The sequence below is a fragment of the Pteropus medius genome, unplaced genomic scaffold (genome assembly GCF_902729225.1).
Source record: "Pteropus medius unplaced genomic scaffold, Ma_sr-lr_union100, whole genome shotgun sequence".
NCBI classification, from domain to species: Eukaryota; Metazoa; Chordata; class Mammalia; order Chiroptera; family Pteropodidae; genus Pteropus; species Pteropus medius.
In genome coordinates, this window is record NW_024346667.1 from 10,169,401 (window position 1) to 10,188,806 (window position 19,406).

General features: G+C 34.3%; 1 protein-coding gene across 1 annotated transcript in view; it reads left to right on the plus strand.

Moving 5' to 3' along the window:
* The window catches only part of TTC29 (tetratricopeptide repeat domain 29), a 594,494-nt gene that overhangs the window by 529,707 nt on the left and 45,381 nt on the right, over positions 1–19,406 (plus strand). Inside the window, exons 17-18 of the mRNA XM_039876006.1 lie at positions 4,538–4,661; positions 8,957–9,185. Of these exons, the coding sequence (XP_039731940.1) occupies positions 4,538–4,661; positions 8,957–9,185 (353 nt within the window). The remainder of the gene's footprint in view (positions 1–4,537; positions 4,662–8,956; positions 9,186–19,406) is intronic.

A 19,406-nucleotide genomic window follows, 5' to 3' on the forward strand; every position in this document is an offset into this window, starting at 1 on the left:
CTGATATAAATTTTGTGGTCATTTTTAGACAATTTCTCTTCAAGGGCTTGGTGTTCTTTGATACGTGCACACACGCGCATGCACACACACACACACACACACACACACATGTACATATATCCCTTTCGTAGTCCTAAACTGTCCTCAGATTAGCAGCAACATGCAAAAGAAATGGAGCACAACCAAAATAGAGGAAATTATGCTGGTGGCAGCTGAGAAATGAATCAAGCTGTATATGAAGCTTAGTATCACTTCTAAATCTCTTTTTCTCAACCTGTGCAATTGCACAAGTCTCACTAATGGTAGCCCTATCTCTATAAATATATTTTATCTCTTTAGAGGAAATGGAAGGGGAAGCCATGTCAAGGCCATCAGCTGAGCATGCACTGAAAGGTGAATAAGCTTTAAGGCTGGAAGCTTCTAAAACAGTTATAAGAATTTATACTGTGGCTTCAATTGAAAAACACACCACATAGGATGTAGTCATATAGAGTTGCCCATTTGGTTATTCTAGACCTGGCGTTAGCATTACTGAGGAAGGTTTTAATAGTGCACAGGGTTTGTTATTTTTGTTGTTGGTCTGAATAATATTAAACAGCATAACAGAAAATAAGCATTTACGATTTTTTTTCCTACTTGGAATACTAGTGAAAAAAGAATTGATATTCTAAAATAAAAACAATTGCCAATGACACAGCTATGAAAGCCAGACTTATAGTTCATAAAAGAAAGAGAGAATTGAGAAATTACCAAGCAAACATTACTATTACGTGTAGAGAGACAATTTGAGTAAATACAAACGAGGGAAAGCCCCAATTTTCCTTACAGCATTTTCTGGCCTCATTTACTGAAATAACTAATTTACCAAAATGTCACAGCTTTACAAGATAATCAGGATGACTTTTTAAAAGAATATTGGGTTGCAGGGAGAGGGTAGGGAATCACTAAAATGAGAATTATTCAAAACATATTGGTCACTATTAGCATGGTTTTATTCCTTACCAATTGTAAATTTTCTTGCAAACTTGAGTTAAATTATTTCCTAGAAAACTTTTCACAGTGGCCATCTTTAAATCAATCAGTAGCAAATTTCAAGTGTGCAAATTACCTTTCTGTTATAGCTGAAAATTAATTTCTTCTTGCTTGAGAGAAATGACATGCCCTAGTAATTTTCATATATTCTTTAAAATGGAACATCCAGGCTTTGATGCAAAATTTCCTAAAAATGACCCCTAAAATACATCAAAACATTTCTATTAATTCATGAAATTAAGAATAGCTTTTTACATTTTCTCCTGTCACTGATTCCATTTGCCTTATTACTTTCATCTGTGGCCCACAAACTTGGTGGCACAATCAACAAACCCCTTAGTGGCTGTTTCATCTCTGCTCTATTTGATTTTTTCTCTCTGAGTAAATGATTAAGTTTTCATGCATTGGTTCAACCAAAATCTATGTTCACTCAACCACATCCTTTATTGATTACTTCTACTGCAAACAGTAGGCCAAGTGTGATATACATAATTGGACAGTTGTCAGGGGATGTGGGTGTTAACAGTCCTGTTTTCCCAGTTGGAAACTGGAATCACCTTGATACACAAATATTCTGCACTGTTTCATTCTCATTCTTTGGACCGAGGAGTCCTGTTCCTCAGAATATATGTTTTTAACTCTCTAAGGTCTGGTTGAATGAATTTAATGATTATACCATATAATATGCTGTTCCAGTTGCACCTGTGCACTGCATATAGAAAACTGGAATTAATATTTGTCTAACATTTTAACCTTGTCCTTTAACTCACACAAATAATTTGTAGCTTTTCTGTAAGAAAATATTTGATTCTTTCCCTTCCAAAGAAAGACTGGCTTCTAAATCTATTGCTAACTTTTAAATTTGGAAATCCTTTAAGCGACGTATAATATTTATACTTCAGATGCTATATTAGCAGCTTTCCTGGCTATAGAACTGTACATTCATTGTGTGGAGCATATAATTTATAATAGACTTTTTCTGTAACATTATTTGTTAGAGTGCGTTCCAGATAATTTTAGATCTCTGTTGCTCCTTTGGGAGAAAAACAATTCGACTCGCCCAGCAATAGTTTTATTTATACTATTTCGTATTTCTTATTCACTAAACTTGCTTCTTTTGTTTGTTTGTTGGTGTGTGTTGTGATTTAACAATCCTCAGCAGGCCAAACTTAATCCAAAACGGACTTCCATCAAAACTAAATCCGCTTTCAGGAACATAAATAAGCTTCAGTGAGCCCATTTTAGCTAAATAAAAATAATCATTTTTCCCTAAGATTTTAAAGTGACATGCAAAAAAGTCTCTACTTTTTTTCTTAGTTCATCATTTGTTTTTATTATTACAGTCTAAGAAAGAGCTTGGAGAGTTAACATCAATTTGATAAAACATTTTAGTCCTAGAAATTTACAAGTTGGCTCAAAATTCTAAGCAGCATAATGTTTTATTTATTAATATTTTTTATACTCGAGCTCTCTCAACACCATTTTATTTGTTCCACAGAACAAATATTTAAATTACCATAAAGAGCGCACTTCTTGTAGTATTTTACTCCATATCTGCATTTGAAATATTCTGCAAACTATTCATAATTTTTTTGGAGAATTCAGCTCTTCCTAATTGTGAAAGAAAATTATTCATAATTTTGTTATGAAAAAGTGAGAAAATCATCAAAGCAATATTAACTCTGGGAATGTGAAATTCTGTTCTATTTCTGATATATAGATCATTCTTTTACCAATAAGAAAGGAAAAAAACCTGTATTTGCTAGTACCTGATACTCAGGTAAACAAAAAGGATTAGTTTTTTGACTCTTCCTTCTGGAAAGTAGACACCAGGACTTATGTGTCTATCTGCCTTGCAGAGTGTCCATTCAAATTATGGTGTTTTATTCATTGCATAATGAAATACTTTCAAAAAGTAATGCTTAGCTAAATTGACTTCTCTTTTTGACTGGTGGTAGATAATATCAAGTGCAAAGGCATAGATATGAGAGCTTTTCACTTCACTGAGAGGTAGTAATAATACTAACTGCCATTTGTTGAATCTCTACTATGTGCCAGGCTCTGCATATGTGTACTTTTTCATCTCACAACACTTTATGGCCATTTTAAAATGAGGAAACTAAAGTCGAGAAAGAATGCAGATATGTTCAAAGTTATTTACCTAACAGGCCAAGCTGGGATTTGAGCCTAGATCTTTCTAACATTTGCCATAGCGCACTGTGACTTGAAAGCACTCTAACTTAATTTTACAAACATACCACTGCTTATCTATGAAAATGAATGCTGTCCTCGTCAAATCTTGGAAAGTTATGCAAGTCAATACCTCTAATCTTGCCACTACCTGTTTAAAATTAACCTTCTTTGAAATGCTTTCTGACCTGATGACATATCCATTTGAAAGACCCCCATAGCAGCACATCATTGTTTGAAAGGTGGGTTTGATTTTTGGAAACAGCCAAAAGGATTTAGTCACACGTGTGATACTCTCTAGGGGTAACTCCATTCTGGGAACAAAATCGATTAAATTACTTATGAATGCTTTATAGTAACACTACACTATGAAGGCATTTCTTAAAGAGGGATTGCAAAAATGCCCTCATCTTTATCATTAGGTGACACATGAGTTAAGGTATGTCATAGTAGTAAATGAAATTGCCCCTTGTAAGCATATAGTAGAGGAAAGAGGATGGCCTTGGACAGACTCTGAGAAGAGCCAGCTTTGGGCGAGCAGAAACCTCAGTCTCAGTACCTGACCCCCAGACAAACAAATAATTGTTTTTAGTATAAGTATATTACAAACGTTGCATGGAGAAACTCTATGCTCTTTAGCAGCCACTCCCCACGCGCCACCCCTGCCCAGCCTCTGGAAATCACTATCCTACTTTCTGTCCCTATGGATTTGCCTATTCTGGATATTTTATGTAAATGAAATCATGCAATACGCAGCCATTTGTGACTGGTTTCTTTAACTTCAAGGTTTATCCATATTATAGCATGTATCAGTACTTCATTCCTTTTTTTGGCTAAATAATATTCCATTGTGTGGATATGCCACATCTTGTTTATCCATCGCCAACTGATAAGACTTTTGGGTTGTGTTCCACTTTTTGGCTGTTAAGAATAATGCTGCTGTGAACATGCATGTACGAGTTTTCACATGGACGCATTTTCATTTTTCTTGGGTGTCTATGTAGGAGTGGAATAGCTGGGTCTATGGCCGCTGTGTGTTACAGTTTGCGAGGAATGGCCAAGTTGTTTTTCTGAGCAGCTGCTTCAGTTTACATTTCCACCGGCAGCGCATGTAGGTTTAAAGGTTTAAATTTTAACTTACTATATATTCCCTCAAAAACGAGTGACATATTTCTTAAATTTGATATTTCGCTTTCAATTTGGTTATCCCAATACCCATCTTGTACTTTCCAAAGCAAAGACACAAACTATCTTCTCTTCACTGTGACACGAAGTGAAATGATACTCCAATTTTTTCCTATCTTCTTTATTTTAGCCAAGGAGAAATGACAGAAGCAATTAAATACTTGAAAAAAGTTGTGAAAATTTCACAAAACAATTTTCAGTGGCTAGATGTTGTGAGAGCAAGTACGATGCTTGGTGACATCTACAATAAAAAAGTGAGTATATGTGTTTCTTGCTTATAGGATGAAATGTACAGAATTTTAGAATTCTATTCCTGTTTGATCCTCACTTTCCCATATGTTATGCAGAACAGCCCCAGGACTGCAAGACTTAGTGACCACACAAGGCAGTGACTGGAAAGAGAAATGCCTCTTTCTTCCTCTTCTTCTAGAACCCTAGTGCCATCTTGGGCACAGTCACCACAAGCCGCTAGCACTGATTCATAGCTTTACAGCCAATGCAGTTTCTCATTTCAGATTTGAAGAGCAATTAAAATATTTAAGTTCAAAGGGACTTCTTTATGACAGTTGGCTCTTTCCTTTTGACAATGACAGTCATGTCTCTTGCTCCAAATTCTTGTTTTATTAATCCAGCTGTGAGGGATTTATTAATCTCTCAGGAGAAAAAAAAAAGACAATCCCGAGAGCAATTCTGAAGGCAATATGTAATTCTAACAACAAATTGGTTATGTGAAAGAAGAGAGAAAAAAGAGAAAAAAGTCTAAAATGAAAGTATCTTATTCGAGAGGCCATTACTAGTGAAATACATTGATTGTAATAGATTTTTGATTTATTTTCTCCTGACTTTATCTTTTATCACCCAGATTCTCCTTTAGCAATGGTATGAAAGAGGTTTGTTTCTCTAGTTATAATTGCTATCTTGATCATGATAGGATCTATTATTTTTAAGGGTAGTTATATTCTCAAACTATGTTTATACACATTGTCTTAACCTTTTTGAGAGGCCATTTATGTAGTGACTAAAAGCACTAGATCTAAGACCAGACTGCTTAGGTTAAAAGCCCAGCTCTTTCACTTACAAAATCTGTGGCCTGGGACAAGTTAAGTACCTTCTAAGCACCTCAGTTTTCTCACCTCATAAGGTTGTTGTGAGTATTGAATTAATGCATATTAAGCACTTAAAATAGAGCCTGGTGGTAGAAATAAATGCCATCGATGTAAGTGGTAGCTATTGCTACTCTACACCCTTACATGATATCATACAATTTCCTTTCTCTCGAGGCTCAGAAGGTTTATGTAACCTACCCCAGGTCTCTAAGCTTCTAGGTAGCTGTGATATTCAAACCCATACCCTTATGTGCCATATAATTAATTTTGATGATTTCAGAATTATTTAGACCTCTTTTTAAGGAAAGAGAATTTTAAATTAGTTTGAGTAAGTGAAACAAAATATTATTATAAGGCCACAATTATAATACAAACCCGTATTTGGAAAAATATTGGAGTTACTGTTTTTTTCTAATTACTATAGTATTATTATAATTAGAGTTAACACATCTTTAAAATATCTTGTATCTTAGATAAATTCTATGTAGTAAAATAATCCTTTTACTACATGACACTGAAAGATGGGCCACCCATCCCACCCTCCTCCTATGATCTTTTGATGGACTGTTAACTGAAAATATATAATATAAAGTGGTCAAAAGAGAATGTTTGAGGGAAAATATGTATACTGTTTATGAGATTGCTCATTCCCTAATAAGATCAGAGAATAATCACATAGTTAAAACAATGGTAATTTCAATCCTAAAATAGTAGGGAAAAATGTGTAAGAAATGATTCTCCCTTAGTACTAAGAAAACACTCAATTATTTAAGCTTGCTCACTGGATAGAGTGACATTTTTGACACCTAAAAGGATCTGGTAAGAATCAGAATCATGCATGAGAATTCTACACTATAGTGTAATAATACTAGCTTTGTTTCAAGGTCTTTGAGGCCATCAAGATCCTGTCCTGAAATTGTCCACCAAATGGTTATCAGTGTTATTTATAACATTAAACAAAGTTGGCTCTTTTAATAAGATGTATTTATGAAGTACATAATTCATTTGTATATTCTCAAACTCAAATTTAAGATTGCTAGGATTAATTACCAGAATCTTCTGAATTTTATAATAGGATAGGGATTAACTGAAATGAACTATGAATGGCTGGACAGAACCTTTGGAGAGGAGATTAAATTTAGGTGTTAAACTCTTAAAAAATTAAAAATGTGAAAATATAATGCGCATTAATGAACTCTCTTTCCAAAAAGGTATGTATAAAAATGCTTGCATCTGAGACTAATTAATGTTGTATTCCCTTAATAGTTTTTTAAACTAGAGAAATTTATGTTGATACCAGTTTTATGGCAGTTGTGTGTCTACAGATTGAACACTAGGAACAATTTAAACAACATGATTACCTAATTATGACGTTTTTATTTTAGGGGTAAAAAAGCACTTGTTAAATAAGATCTAATAAAACTTTTAGGCATATGAACACTTCCACTAGCAGCGAGCTCACCTACGTGACTATAAACTTGGTCACCGATGAATTCCCACTGCCTGGCACAGGGCTTGGCACACAGTAGTTGCCCAATGAACAAATGGATGAATGAAGGGGTTTGTTTTAATGTAAATGAAATAATACAGAAAAATAATTTTGGAAATTCAAATATATGTTATTTTATTTATGGTCCCTAATTTTTCTGAGATTCTCACCTAAAACAATAATTTAGCCCAAAGTTCAGAATTATAACTACAACAATAATTAGGTATTTACACTCCCCTTTTTAAAAATAGAAATGTTTGGTTAGTCATATGTCTTTATCTATTTTGTCCTATATGTTTGATGTCTAACAGGACAATCTATAATTACGAGTTTTATTTTCATGTTCAATATTTTTATTTTTTCTCGATCATACAGTTTACTTAATTGACATATAAATATCTTTGATACAGTTCTATTTTTTCTGACTAACTAATCTTATGCTCATATATTCTATTTTATACTTTGCAATAAGAGAAAGAATTGTTCACCTCAACAAACAAAAACTATTATTAATGTACTACAGAGGGACTGTTTAAATTAGCAAATTTAATTAGAACGAACCATTTGAACAAACGGCTCATTAAACTATACTTGTGGGTGTATAACATAGTGTTATGTGCGCTGCTTGCATATATAGAATAATTGTCACATAGCCCTTTTCCTCTCTCTCCTCACCTTGCCAGCAACTTCTCTATTCAATCGATTTGACTGTTCTCTAATCACTATGATTATACAGAGGTACATAAAGTTGAGTACGCATGTTACCTATACTGGCGTATGGTATAAAGCTGTTTCTATGGTGTTTTTATTTCCAATTCCTTCATAAAATATTGTGAGAAAATGACTTGAAAATTCATAATAAAATATTCTCTCTTATAAGGGTTTCTTTTCAAAAGCGTGTGCATGTATGTTTTTGTTTGTGTGTATGAGAGAGAGAGAGAGATTAGAAGAAAGAGAGACAGGAGGAGGGAGAGGATAGAGGAGCGGAGGGGAGGAAGGAGGGGTGGGAGAGGGAGAGGATGAAGCCCAAAATGTTACGTTAGTGAAGAAAGGAAATCTCGTTCCCTAGAGTCTTTACAAGTATAGCTCAATCCTAAGAATAATACCCTCCTTTGAGGAAGAATGTTTAATGAGGATTTTCAGAAGACTTGGGGGAGGCAGAAGATAGTCTTTTCTCTGAGACACAATTTCTTTATTTATAAAATAAAAATATTTCCTCATAGGGTCTTATAAAAGCTAATGACATATATGGAGTACTTAGCACTGGCCTTGACACTTCATAAGAGTAACAGGAGCATTATTTATTTGTGGACAGTACTTTTAGGAGGGGAGGTGAGGGTGACCAAAAACCAAAACAAAACAAAATAAAACAAAATATTAAATTTTTGCAACTTAAAATGTTACAAAGAACTTGGAGAAGAGATAGACATTCAAATGATCATTTGAGTTATGCTAGTCCTATCAAGATCATATTTTTAAAAAAATCTTGACATGCACACATAGGAAAAGACTAATAATGAAATCAGTAGATACATCTATTTTCACTGGTCATTGATTAAACAGGGTGGCTGAAAATAACCTTGCTGCAACTGAAAACTAAAACTGGTTAAAAATATTTCATCAGGTAAATCTGATGCTACAAGTAAGAAAATTCTATCCAAATCAATGTGAATTGGTTCACTCTTTCCCAAACTTCTTTTTGCTATCATATATTAGGTTGAACCATATGAAAATGCTGATATATTTTATCTGAAAACTTAAAGATATTGCATGGTTAGTAATCATGACTTTTATAAAGAACCTTATACTAACAAAAACCCTGCTTACCATCTCTTTCTTCTTGAAGATGAACTGCTATGACTGTTGAAAGAGAGCAGTTGGTACCTACCAAGGTGGGCAGATGTGGAAGAGTAAAATAAAAATAAAGAAAAAATTATTTCTCTTATATTTTTAGGGATACTACAACAAAGCTTCTGAATACTTTCAGCAAGCTTTTGACACGACAGCAGAGCTAACAAACATTCCTCTGATGAATGAAACAAAAGTTCATTATGGAATAGCAAAAGCTCATCAGATGATGCGGACGGTTAGCAATTATGTAGAATCTGCAGATCTCGCCAGCCTTGACTACCTCCTGTCATGGAAGGAGAGCAGAAGTGACATTGCACTTGATCCAGTTGTTGGTAAGGCATTTAAAAAAAAAAAACACTTTACTTTTTATATCATTCTTAATGGCTAAGTCATTTCATTGTAAAGGTTTATTCAATCATTAGTGATATTAATTTTATTAGTAATTTTTATTTGTTTACACCTATGCAAATATTGGATGTATTTTCGTGCTATATTGTGCCTTCGATATTTAAAGCAAGCATAAAATAGTGCTAAGGATTTCTTTAACTTAATAAATCATTACTTTCATGCTGTTTTCTTTCAGTTATCTTAAATATTCAGCAATAAGTACTGATCAGTTGTAAGGAATGTGAAATAAGTTTGTATTAAATGTTCAGTGTTTTACCTTATTGAGAAGAGCAAGTGTTCATAGGTGCTAATTACTATTATACTCTTACTTTTCTGATGGTAGTAAATTTTCCTGTTTTTTTATCAATTCGAATTTGAATATTAAGTTAGCAAGTATTTCATAGTAATTTTGCTTAATGCCACTTTTTTCCTATATGCTTTTTCTTGTGATAATTAGTCAAAATAGTCAATTAAAAACAAATAACTGGAGGAAATGTGAGGGTCAGTTTTGTGTGTCAACTTGACTAGGCTCTAGTCCTTAGTTAAGAATTTTAGAATAGGACATTTAAAAAGAAATATTTAAGTAGTACTGCCTGTGACAGACCTTGGATTACATAATTGTTTGCAAACCAAACTTTTTAAAGCAAAATACTTTAAATGTTTGGGGACAACTCAAATGGAATTATTAGGCAAAATTTTTGTAACATGAAGAAGCATCTCCTACTTGGAAGTTTTTTCCTCAGATCATTTAGATAAAATAATCATCTCTTTTGGTATTTATTTCCTCCATAGAATAAACAATAAATTGGGCACAAAGAAACTTTATTGACTCTTTTACCTTAGCAGAATACCATGTACCACTGTCTGTCCTGGAGTTATAAAATAAGGTGTCATTCTGAATATATGCACAGTTAGAGGAAACAAGATGAAGTCTTCAAAAACAGAGCATTTGTTGAATTTCAGTGTGCTCAACTGCCCCAAAAACATTTATGGCTACTATTAACTATTAACTAATATTTATGGCTACTATTAACTAATTTTAGATAATATTTTACGTACTTCAGGACGTTGTCTTGTCATATATTTGGGAGTTTGTTCTGTAGTTTTGAGTTATCTTCCCTTTACTTTCTCACTCTTTCTCTTCAGGAGGTAAAGTAGAGGAAATATAATCCATCCAGTAGATTACTCGCTCTGATAAAAGGTTTGCTAAAGAGTAAGTTGAGCTACTCAAGTTTTCAGATTTATCTTGAATAAACTCTGACCATCACAATGATAATCATGAAAAAAATAGCCCTCAGAGTTTCTGATCAGAGCCAGGTGTCTATTTGTTGAAATCTGGGGCTTTTTAAAAATTTCTTTTGCTTTTCTGTACTCTATAAAGCTATTTATTTTTCTATTCTTTTTACGTTTTATCTCCAAATTTTTATAAGGGTGTGTTGTGTTCTATAGGACTTAGGAGCCGAACAAAAAATGCACTTAAAAATATGATTTAGACAGTAAATACTCACATTCATATGGTAGAGAAGATTAAATTCTCCAGAATGCTATGAAAGTACACCCTCATTTGACAGAGATTAGAAATCTATGTATAAATGAGCTATCTTATTATAAAAGGCAGAAAAAATAACCTTTCAGATTTACATATAAATGAGAAATTAATTCTCATAGTACTGGTATATTTAACGTTTTTAGTGGTAGGTAGTTTTATTTTCTATTTGGAAATAAAATCTATAGGACATTATCAAACACACTTGCTTCTTTACATAGACATGTCTAAAGCTCAAAATACACTAAACTCTACTTTTAAAAGCTTCAAAAATATTTCTTAAATCACAACTCTTATTATTCTATCTTTGCTCTGCTTAAAAACCTTCATTGACTCCCTGCTGCTTACAAGTTAAATACAAGTTTCCCAACCTTTTTTGAACACCTCCCTAGCTACCCACTTTTCCCTGTCCCCATCCCCCGCCCCCCCCCACCCCCCCCTACACACACACAAGCCACACAGCATACCTCATAATCATACCTTACCCAAAGCTCCAACCTATCCAGAGACAGCCCACTGATCTTGCCAGGTCCTTCCCAAATGCTGAGATCTTCCCTAATACCCCTCTCCCTTGAATGTTGTCTCCTCTTTGTTCCCAAACTGAATGTCATTAATTTCTCTACAAATGCTTTTTGTCTGTCATATTTTACATCCTATCATAGCCATTTCTGTAACTACCTTATCTGCCCAATGAGAGTATGAGTCTCTTGAAAACAGGTTCTGATTCTTGGTATTTCCTATGAAAGAAGGCATAACGTCTAACATCTACCAACTAACAAGTAAATATTTATCAAATTAAATAGAATTCAAAATGAGTATATATGTCCTAGCCATAAACTAGTTTGCACTAACCATTTTTTAAAGCAAGATCATAGTTCCCTGCCTCCTTATAAAATATGAAAAAAAAACCTATGATTCAACACCATATTTTGATTACTGTGTAATTATCACATGAATTCAGAACAACAAGTATAATATTGACAAAACAAAGAAATACATAAATATTATTTGGAAGTCTGAGAAGCTTTTAGGTTTTCAAATTTGGCCTTTCTTCTCTGAAGAGGCATCTTTAATCTTGCTATAGAGGGGTTCCATGTATTCAGAAAAAAGCAGATCAAACATTTGAGAGAGACATTATAAAAGGCTGTGCAGTTATCTTCACCTCTGAGACTTATATCATCCAAACAAATCATTAGCTCACAGAGCAGGCAATATTCTTTTAAGCAGAGGAACATGACCCCCTAAGGAATAGAGCAGTGAGAGAGAGCACTCAAGTCTCCAGATAAAATAGAACAGTGACTCATCAGCAGCCATCTCCTTATCTTTGAACCCTTCGGAGGGAACACAGCAAATACAGGAACCTTCATACCATTCTAATACTCTTAGATAGGGTTGGAATGGTTTCATATTTTTTCTTTCCTTTCTAATTGTAAAATAAGAGTAGATTTGCCTCTCAAATTTAGGAATTTAGAAGGAATCCAGATCTATCACAGTTTAATAAAATTACAAGCCTAAAGCAACAGAAATTGATTGGCTCTGAAAAATTTAAGAGCCTATGAATTTCTGCTGATTTCTCTAGAATATAGTTTATTTTCCTTTCTAGAACTGATATCTCTAAATTCGTGCTTTTTTTTTTTAATTGAAAGCTAATTCATCTTGCCTTTTGAAGATCACAGACCTAGATGTGGCACAGTGACACAGAAGCAAAAGCTTTCCTTATTTAACTTAATAGTGCTGTTAACCTAGAAATGTAAGTATAGTTACTTAAATGCCAAGATGTTAACCACTTCATTGATAATTTCAGTAACACAGGTTTAATGCACATTCATATTGGAGTCAAATTTAAAGTATATCAGAGAAATAAGATGCAAATCCTGAGTATAGAAATAGATGAATACACTGGCTAGTCAGTAAAGACAATTACAGTTTCTACACAATGGCATGCAAAGGTTTCCTTGAGTGTCAAAAAGACCAACATGGTTTAACGAATAATTTAATATTCTTAAAGCAAAACCATCAAGATCATGAATTTGTCTCTTGGCCCTTGCTTTATGTTAGCTTAACCCTGGGTCCTTGGTTTAATGTCAAGCCACATTTTTCTACCCGTTCTTTACTTGTATTTTTTATTCATGAATGCAACCTTCTGAAAGAAGGTGAAAAAGCAACATTAATGAGTGAGTCTCATGTTCTTTTATACTTTAATCAGCTACTTCTGTTAGTTAAATAACCCTAACAATGAGGAGAAAGTTAAAGAAGCCAAAAATTCAGCAAGATTTTTTTATTTCAATTTTTTTTTTTATTATGGTGACATTGGTTAACAAAATCCAGTACATTTCAGGTGTACAATTCAACAGTAAGGAATATGTATACTGTATTGTGTATTCTTACATCATCCTATATCATAACATAGCAAACCTCTGTCTCTAATAATGTGTTCAAAAATATGACACATAAAAAGAAGATTCTGGTGAAAAATGTGACGAAATCAGAGCTCACCCAATGGCAGCTTGGTGTAATTGAGAGAGGCTGTTAAGAGTCCAATGGTCTGGATTCTAATATCATATTAAGCACTAATTAGCTTTGTGACTTTTGGTAAAAGATTTTATTTCATATCTTTAGCCTGATACTTGAGGTTTCAAACAGATCATTGATAAGATTATTCTGTCACTAACCACAATTCCTCAGTAAGAGCATCTTCTAAATAAATATGGTAGTTTGCAGTCCTTAAGAGTGCAAACTAGATTTTCACGGGCACCTTATTTGTTGTTTTTCCTCCATAAACACCTGTTTCTGTGGCTTTCCACAAAAAACAATTTATTATTATTATTACTATTATATTGAACAACTGTATAAATGCCAAGTGTAAATATTTGATTCTAGCTATCTGATGTCATATACAATTTTACTTTTCCCTGGTTGGCTCTGCTGAGGTTGCTAAATCTAATGAACTATTTCACCTGCAGACTTTCAGTCTAGCTTCCTGGTCAACCCTATGTCATACTTCTCAGCATTTCCTCGACCCCTGATTTTTCCTCACTGTTTTCGGGGCCTCCAATTTCTGAACATGCCTCATTCACTACTCATCATTATCCCTTCTTTATGCACATTAGTTTGTGGCTGTCTCTGCCTTCCTAATTCTGGTACCATTTTTATAGCCTCTTTCCATCCTCTGCAAATGAGTTAAAATCTTGAAATGTTTTGAGTTTCATAGAATCCTGAAATGATTGAGTTATGTGGTACTGAAGAATTTATTTTGTCCACACTTTTTTAATTTTCAAATGCCCTCAGGTCCAGGAAAATGCAGACATAGAATAATCTGAAAGACAAAATGGACCTATAATCTAGTTTTTAAGAATTCCAGGTTCTTTCCATGTGTTACACGTTCTTACCTATTATTTTATAGTTAGTAAAATCTATATCTAACAATTAAAAAGACTACATTTTAAAGGCTGGATAAAAATATTTGCAGTAAAAAGAAACCAGTGGGACTCTAATTCTGGCCAAGTTAGAGTACAAGGGGAAAAATTTACCCTCCTGTTAAACAACTAAACAAAGAAACAAAGCATATAAGACACATGTTTAAAAAAAATCGGAAAATAGGCAGCACAGGACAGTGATTACTGAGAAAAGGGAAGCAAATGAGCTGAGCTGCATGATTTTTTCCAGCATACTGCCTGGAGAAAGTGGCCAGGCTGTATGTAGCACAAGGCGGGGAATCAAGGCAAAACTCAGCAGAAACCCTGAGATAAGGAGACTGAGTTTGGAGTTCAGGGAGAACAAGGTGGCTAGAGTTCACAGCAGAGAGTATTTAAACAGAAAGAGCTGCAGAGAGAGAAGGAAAAAGAGATAGAACTCCAGAGATCTGCAGTGTCTTCACCTGTGTGCTAATCAGTATGTACATGTAAAGAAACTACTGAAGGCTAGGGAAAGAATCACCCGAAAGGGTCAGACAGAGCCAGAATAGTTTGTGCTCCCACCAGCCAGAATGGAAAAATCTTATAAAACGTGGCACATCAGCAGAGGATTCATAAAGGCATTATCTCAATGGTAAAGAAAAATTAGCTCTAAATAAAAGATATCTTTGCCCTACCTAATGAAGCTTAAAAACAAGTATCAAATGAAGTGACCATGATGTACACATTAAACATCTTCTGATGTTGTCAGTTATATCTCAATAAAGCTGAAAAGAGAAAAACAAGGATCAAACTGTTTCCAAGTAGCTTAACCGAACCCTAAAACAAAACTCAAGAATATTTATAGGAATAAAAAATATCTAACACCCAACAAGGTAAAACTTACAATATCTGGCACCCAATCAAAATTACATAGACATGCCAAGAAGCTGGAAGACATGACTCATAATGAGGAGAAAATAAATAAATAGAAATTGACCCATAAATTGCACAGATGATAGAACTAGCATGCCAGGATATAAGAAGGCTATTAAAACTATTTTTCATATGTTCAAGGAGGCAGAGGAAAGATTAAATTTGTAGAGTTATGGAAGATAGGGAAAGAAAAATAAAAAAAGACCCAAATTGAATTTCTAGAAGTAAAATGTCCCAGATGAAAAGCGAACTGGAGAGGATTAGCAGCAGATTAGATAATGCAGAGAAAAAAGATTAATGTACTTAAAAGTAGCAATAGAAACTTTCCAAAATTAAATACAAAGAAAAATACTGAAAAAAATGAATACAGCATGTCAGAGAATTATGGATCAACTTCAAGAAGCCTAATATATGAGTAATTTGGAAACTTCAGTGGAGAAAAAAAAAGAGAACAGAAAAAAAATATTTTAAAAAATAATTAATGGCTGATTTTCTCCAAATTTGATGAAAACTATAAACCAACAGATCCAAGAAGCTCAATGAATCCTAAGCAAACGAAACATAAGAAAAATTAAACCAAGGCACATCATAATCAGTGCTTCAAACTGGTGATAAAGAGAAGAACCTTGAAAGCATCTACTGTGGGGTGAGGTGGGAGAGAACAAACACGTTGCATATACAAGAACAAAAATAAGAAGAGCAGAAATATCACTGGAGATAATGTAAATCAAAACAGAATGAAGCAATTTATTTAAAGTACTAAAAGAAAAAGACATCATACCTAGAGTTCTATACCCAGTGAAAATATCTTTCAAATAAATAGGAAAAATAGAATTTTTTTCCAAGCATAAAAAAGAGGAAAGAATTCATCACTAACACACAAGAAACGCTAAAGAAACTTCCCTGAGCAGAAAGAAAATGAGTCTAGATTGAAATCTGGGTCTACACAAAACAATGAACACAGAAATGAGAAATAGGAAGAATCAATTTTTGTTTTTTAAAATTGCTTTTAAAAATAATCAGCTGTTTAAAGCAAATAAAATAAAAATAATAACGAAGTATTATGGAGTTTATCATAAAGGTGAATTAAATGTCAATTAAATGGAGAAATCTGGTTCTGTAAAGGTACTTTCTGTTTCAGGCAACTGCTAACTTGGGGACCACCGTAAGTGGATGGCTGGACTGAATTTCTTATTGCTCACACCATCAACCTCTTCTTTGGGAACCCCTTATTTTTACAACTGTATTCCCATTGCCAAGCAGTTGAGTCTCTTTAAAGGGGATTTGTTTTTATTTCCATTTTGGTTTTTTTCTTATTAAAAAACCTTCTGACTTAGGGTGAGTGATCTGTTTTTATCTTGGATACTTTTGGCCCCAAATCATCACTGCCTCCTGCAAACAGCCTCTGGTGTAGGTTTTGTGGTTTTTGATGTCTTCCTTGCTAATTGGTATGAGAAATTGTTTCAGGCTCATCATATACATTTTTGAATTCAGATCTGGAATCAGGCATTTCTTCAAGAAGCCCTAATAAAAGTAAATTTTGAAAAAGCAAAGCAATCTCTGAAAATCTAAAATAAAACTAATAATCATAAACATGTATCCAATTGATGATATAATCACACAGGAAATATACGAAGTGGCTTTAAAACAAATTTAACTACATATCTAAAGTGAACTATCTCCTAAAAAATGCACTTCCCCTCAAAAAACTTAAACTGTTTTCAGTAGTCATATTGTTGGTATTGAGATTGGTTTTATTATTGTGAGGCTGTTATGTGTGTGATGTAGGATACATCAAATAGATAATTATTTGATATACTCAGTCTTTTCTTCCCAGGACCTTTCCAGCTGGGATTTTCAGTATTAGACAAGTTATGGTGCAGGGAGGTGATTAGACTACCTACAATCTTTGAATTCCTTTACAGTTCTTTAAATTTATGATTCTTAAGTTGCTAAGAAAATTCTTATGCTTTTAAATTTTATTTTACTCTAATCGAATTTAAGGAAATCTGGAAACCTAAAGGAATTATTATGAATTTTAAAAGCATCATGTCCCTAACATGATTTATAGTAAACCTCATGTAAAAACTCCCTTACATTGTTTTTGCCATAATATTACCAGTATATCAACATAGAGCAAGGGAGAGAGAAAAAATAAAGGTTAATGAGAGGAATCATTATATAACCTTGTACACAATTACTTCAAAGTACTACAATAAACACTTCTTTAAGGCTTTTGGGGCAAACTGAAGTACAGAATTAAGGCAAGGCTGTGAATTTGGAAAAGGTATAGCTCAGTGATAGGCCATTTTCTTTGACCGTATTCACCAAATATTGTGAGGAATTTGAACTTTGAAGTCGAGAGTCTTTTAAATCCCAGCTCCACCACTTCGTAGCTGGTGGGTTTGAGTAACTTTACCTCTGTTACCTCATCTATAAAGAAAGATGACAGCTTCTACCTCACAAGGTTGCCTTGAGAGTCCAATGACATAAGGCATCTGAGTGGAAGGCCCTGTTGGTTGCCTACCCAGCGGCCATTGCCCAGCTTCTTACCTGCTTGCTAACTGAATCCCACCAAATCCTGCTCCTTCTCGCTCCTCAAGTTATGTCATTAGGGGGAGATTGGGCCCTTCTCCATCCCCAGTGGCTGAGTATTCCTAATGTAAACCAGTCACTATGACCTCATTTTATTTGCCAAGTGATAGCATTATGGATGACATGTGACACATTTCTGTTTAATGATATAAGAGAAGAAAATCTTCTGAGGAATTCCCAGGAAGGTTTTCTCCATTCTTAAACAGGAGCACAAGATGAGAGATTCCCTTTTTCCTGACTTTAAGTGTCACATGACTATGTGATGCCTGCAGCTGACGTAGCCAACTGCAACTAAGCTACCAAAATGATGATGGCAGCAGGAACCGGTAGAAGGAATCTAGATCCTTAACGATATTCTCGTATGCTAAATTAACCACATAATTGCCATCACCACATATTTTAATGTGCGATAAATTTTCTTATTTCGTAAGTCAATTTTAGGTCAAGTTTTTTGTTACTGTTATTGTTTTTGTCTTTTGTAAAAGCATGCTAATAATAAAATGCCATGTAGTGCTGACACATTATCTAGGACAGAGTAGCAACCATATTTGCTATTGTAGTCTCAGCAGCTAGCACAATGCCTGGCACATAGTAGTGCTCAAGGAATACCTGAACTGTGGACTATGTTGAATAACCTACTTTTTAATTATTAAGTTCATTTGCAAGCATTAGGCAGTATCTCAGTATCTGACAATCTCCAAATTTTAAACATGCCCCATGTTCTAAATTTACTTATTCCTCCTCCCAACTTAACTCCTTTCCTAATTGAGACATCTATCCTTCAGAGGATATGAGCACTGTCAGAAAGAAATCAATCTGACTGAACTGATTCACACCATACTGTGAATGACTAAAAGTGCTTTAACCTATCTGAACTATTGGGATTTTTTAAATGTTGGAAGAGCACCTATTGCCAGGACTTAGGACAGTTATAATATAGTATATAATTGAAATCATTCAGGCAGTGTGGGGAAGCTACCCTTAAATTCATTTTCTCTAAGTTATTCTTGAATTTCAAAGCTTACCTTTCTTCGGTGTAAATTTATACCTTTAAAAAAAGTCAAGCTTATTATAATTTTTAGATGATAGATCACACTCCCCTTAAATAAACTGAGGAAAGCTAAGGTCCATCTCCTTTCATCAGAAAGACATACAATTATTGCATATAATTTTTAGAGGGTTCCGTAACCATTGCTTAAGGGGATAGAATTTGCAGATGCTCCAGTGTCTGGTTCTTTACTCTCTGGGCACATGGAAGATGGCTCTTCTCAGTCCCTATCAACTAAGCAGGGCTCTGTGGCAAGGCCTGGCCAAGGGGCAAAAGTTATTTCTGGGCTTAAGCAGTGGAGAGCCCGCCTGAGATGCTGCAGCTGATTCCTCTCGACTGCAGCTGCAGTGATCACAGAGGAAGCCTTATTAAAAATTATGGAGCCACAAGATCGAAGCAGCCTGGATCACTAAATCTCCACAGGTAGAACATTTGTCCTGGAAAGCCATTCATATCTGCATCAGACATTGCGTGAACAGAATAATCCATGTTTTGGTGAACCACTGAGATTTTCAGAGTTGTTTGTTACCACAGCTTAATTTAGGCTGTCCTGACTCCATGAGCTTCACGGTCCTTCGTGGTGGCTCCCTGGACAGCAGCAGCAAGAGCCCCAGTGGGAGAATCGGAACAGCCATTTCTCTGCGTGACA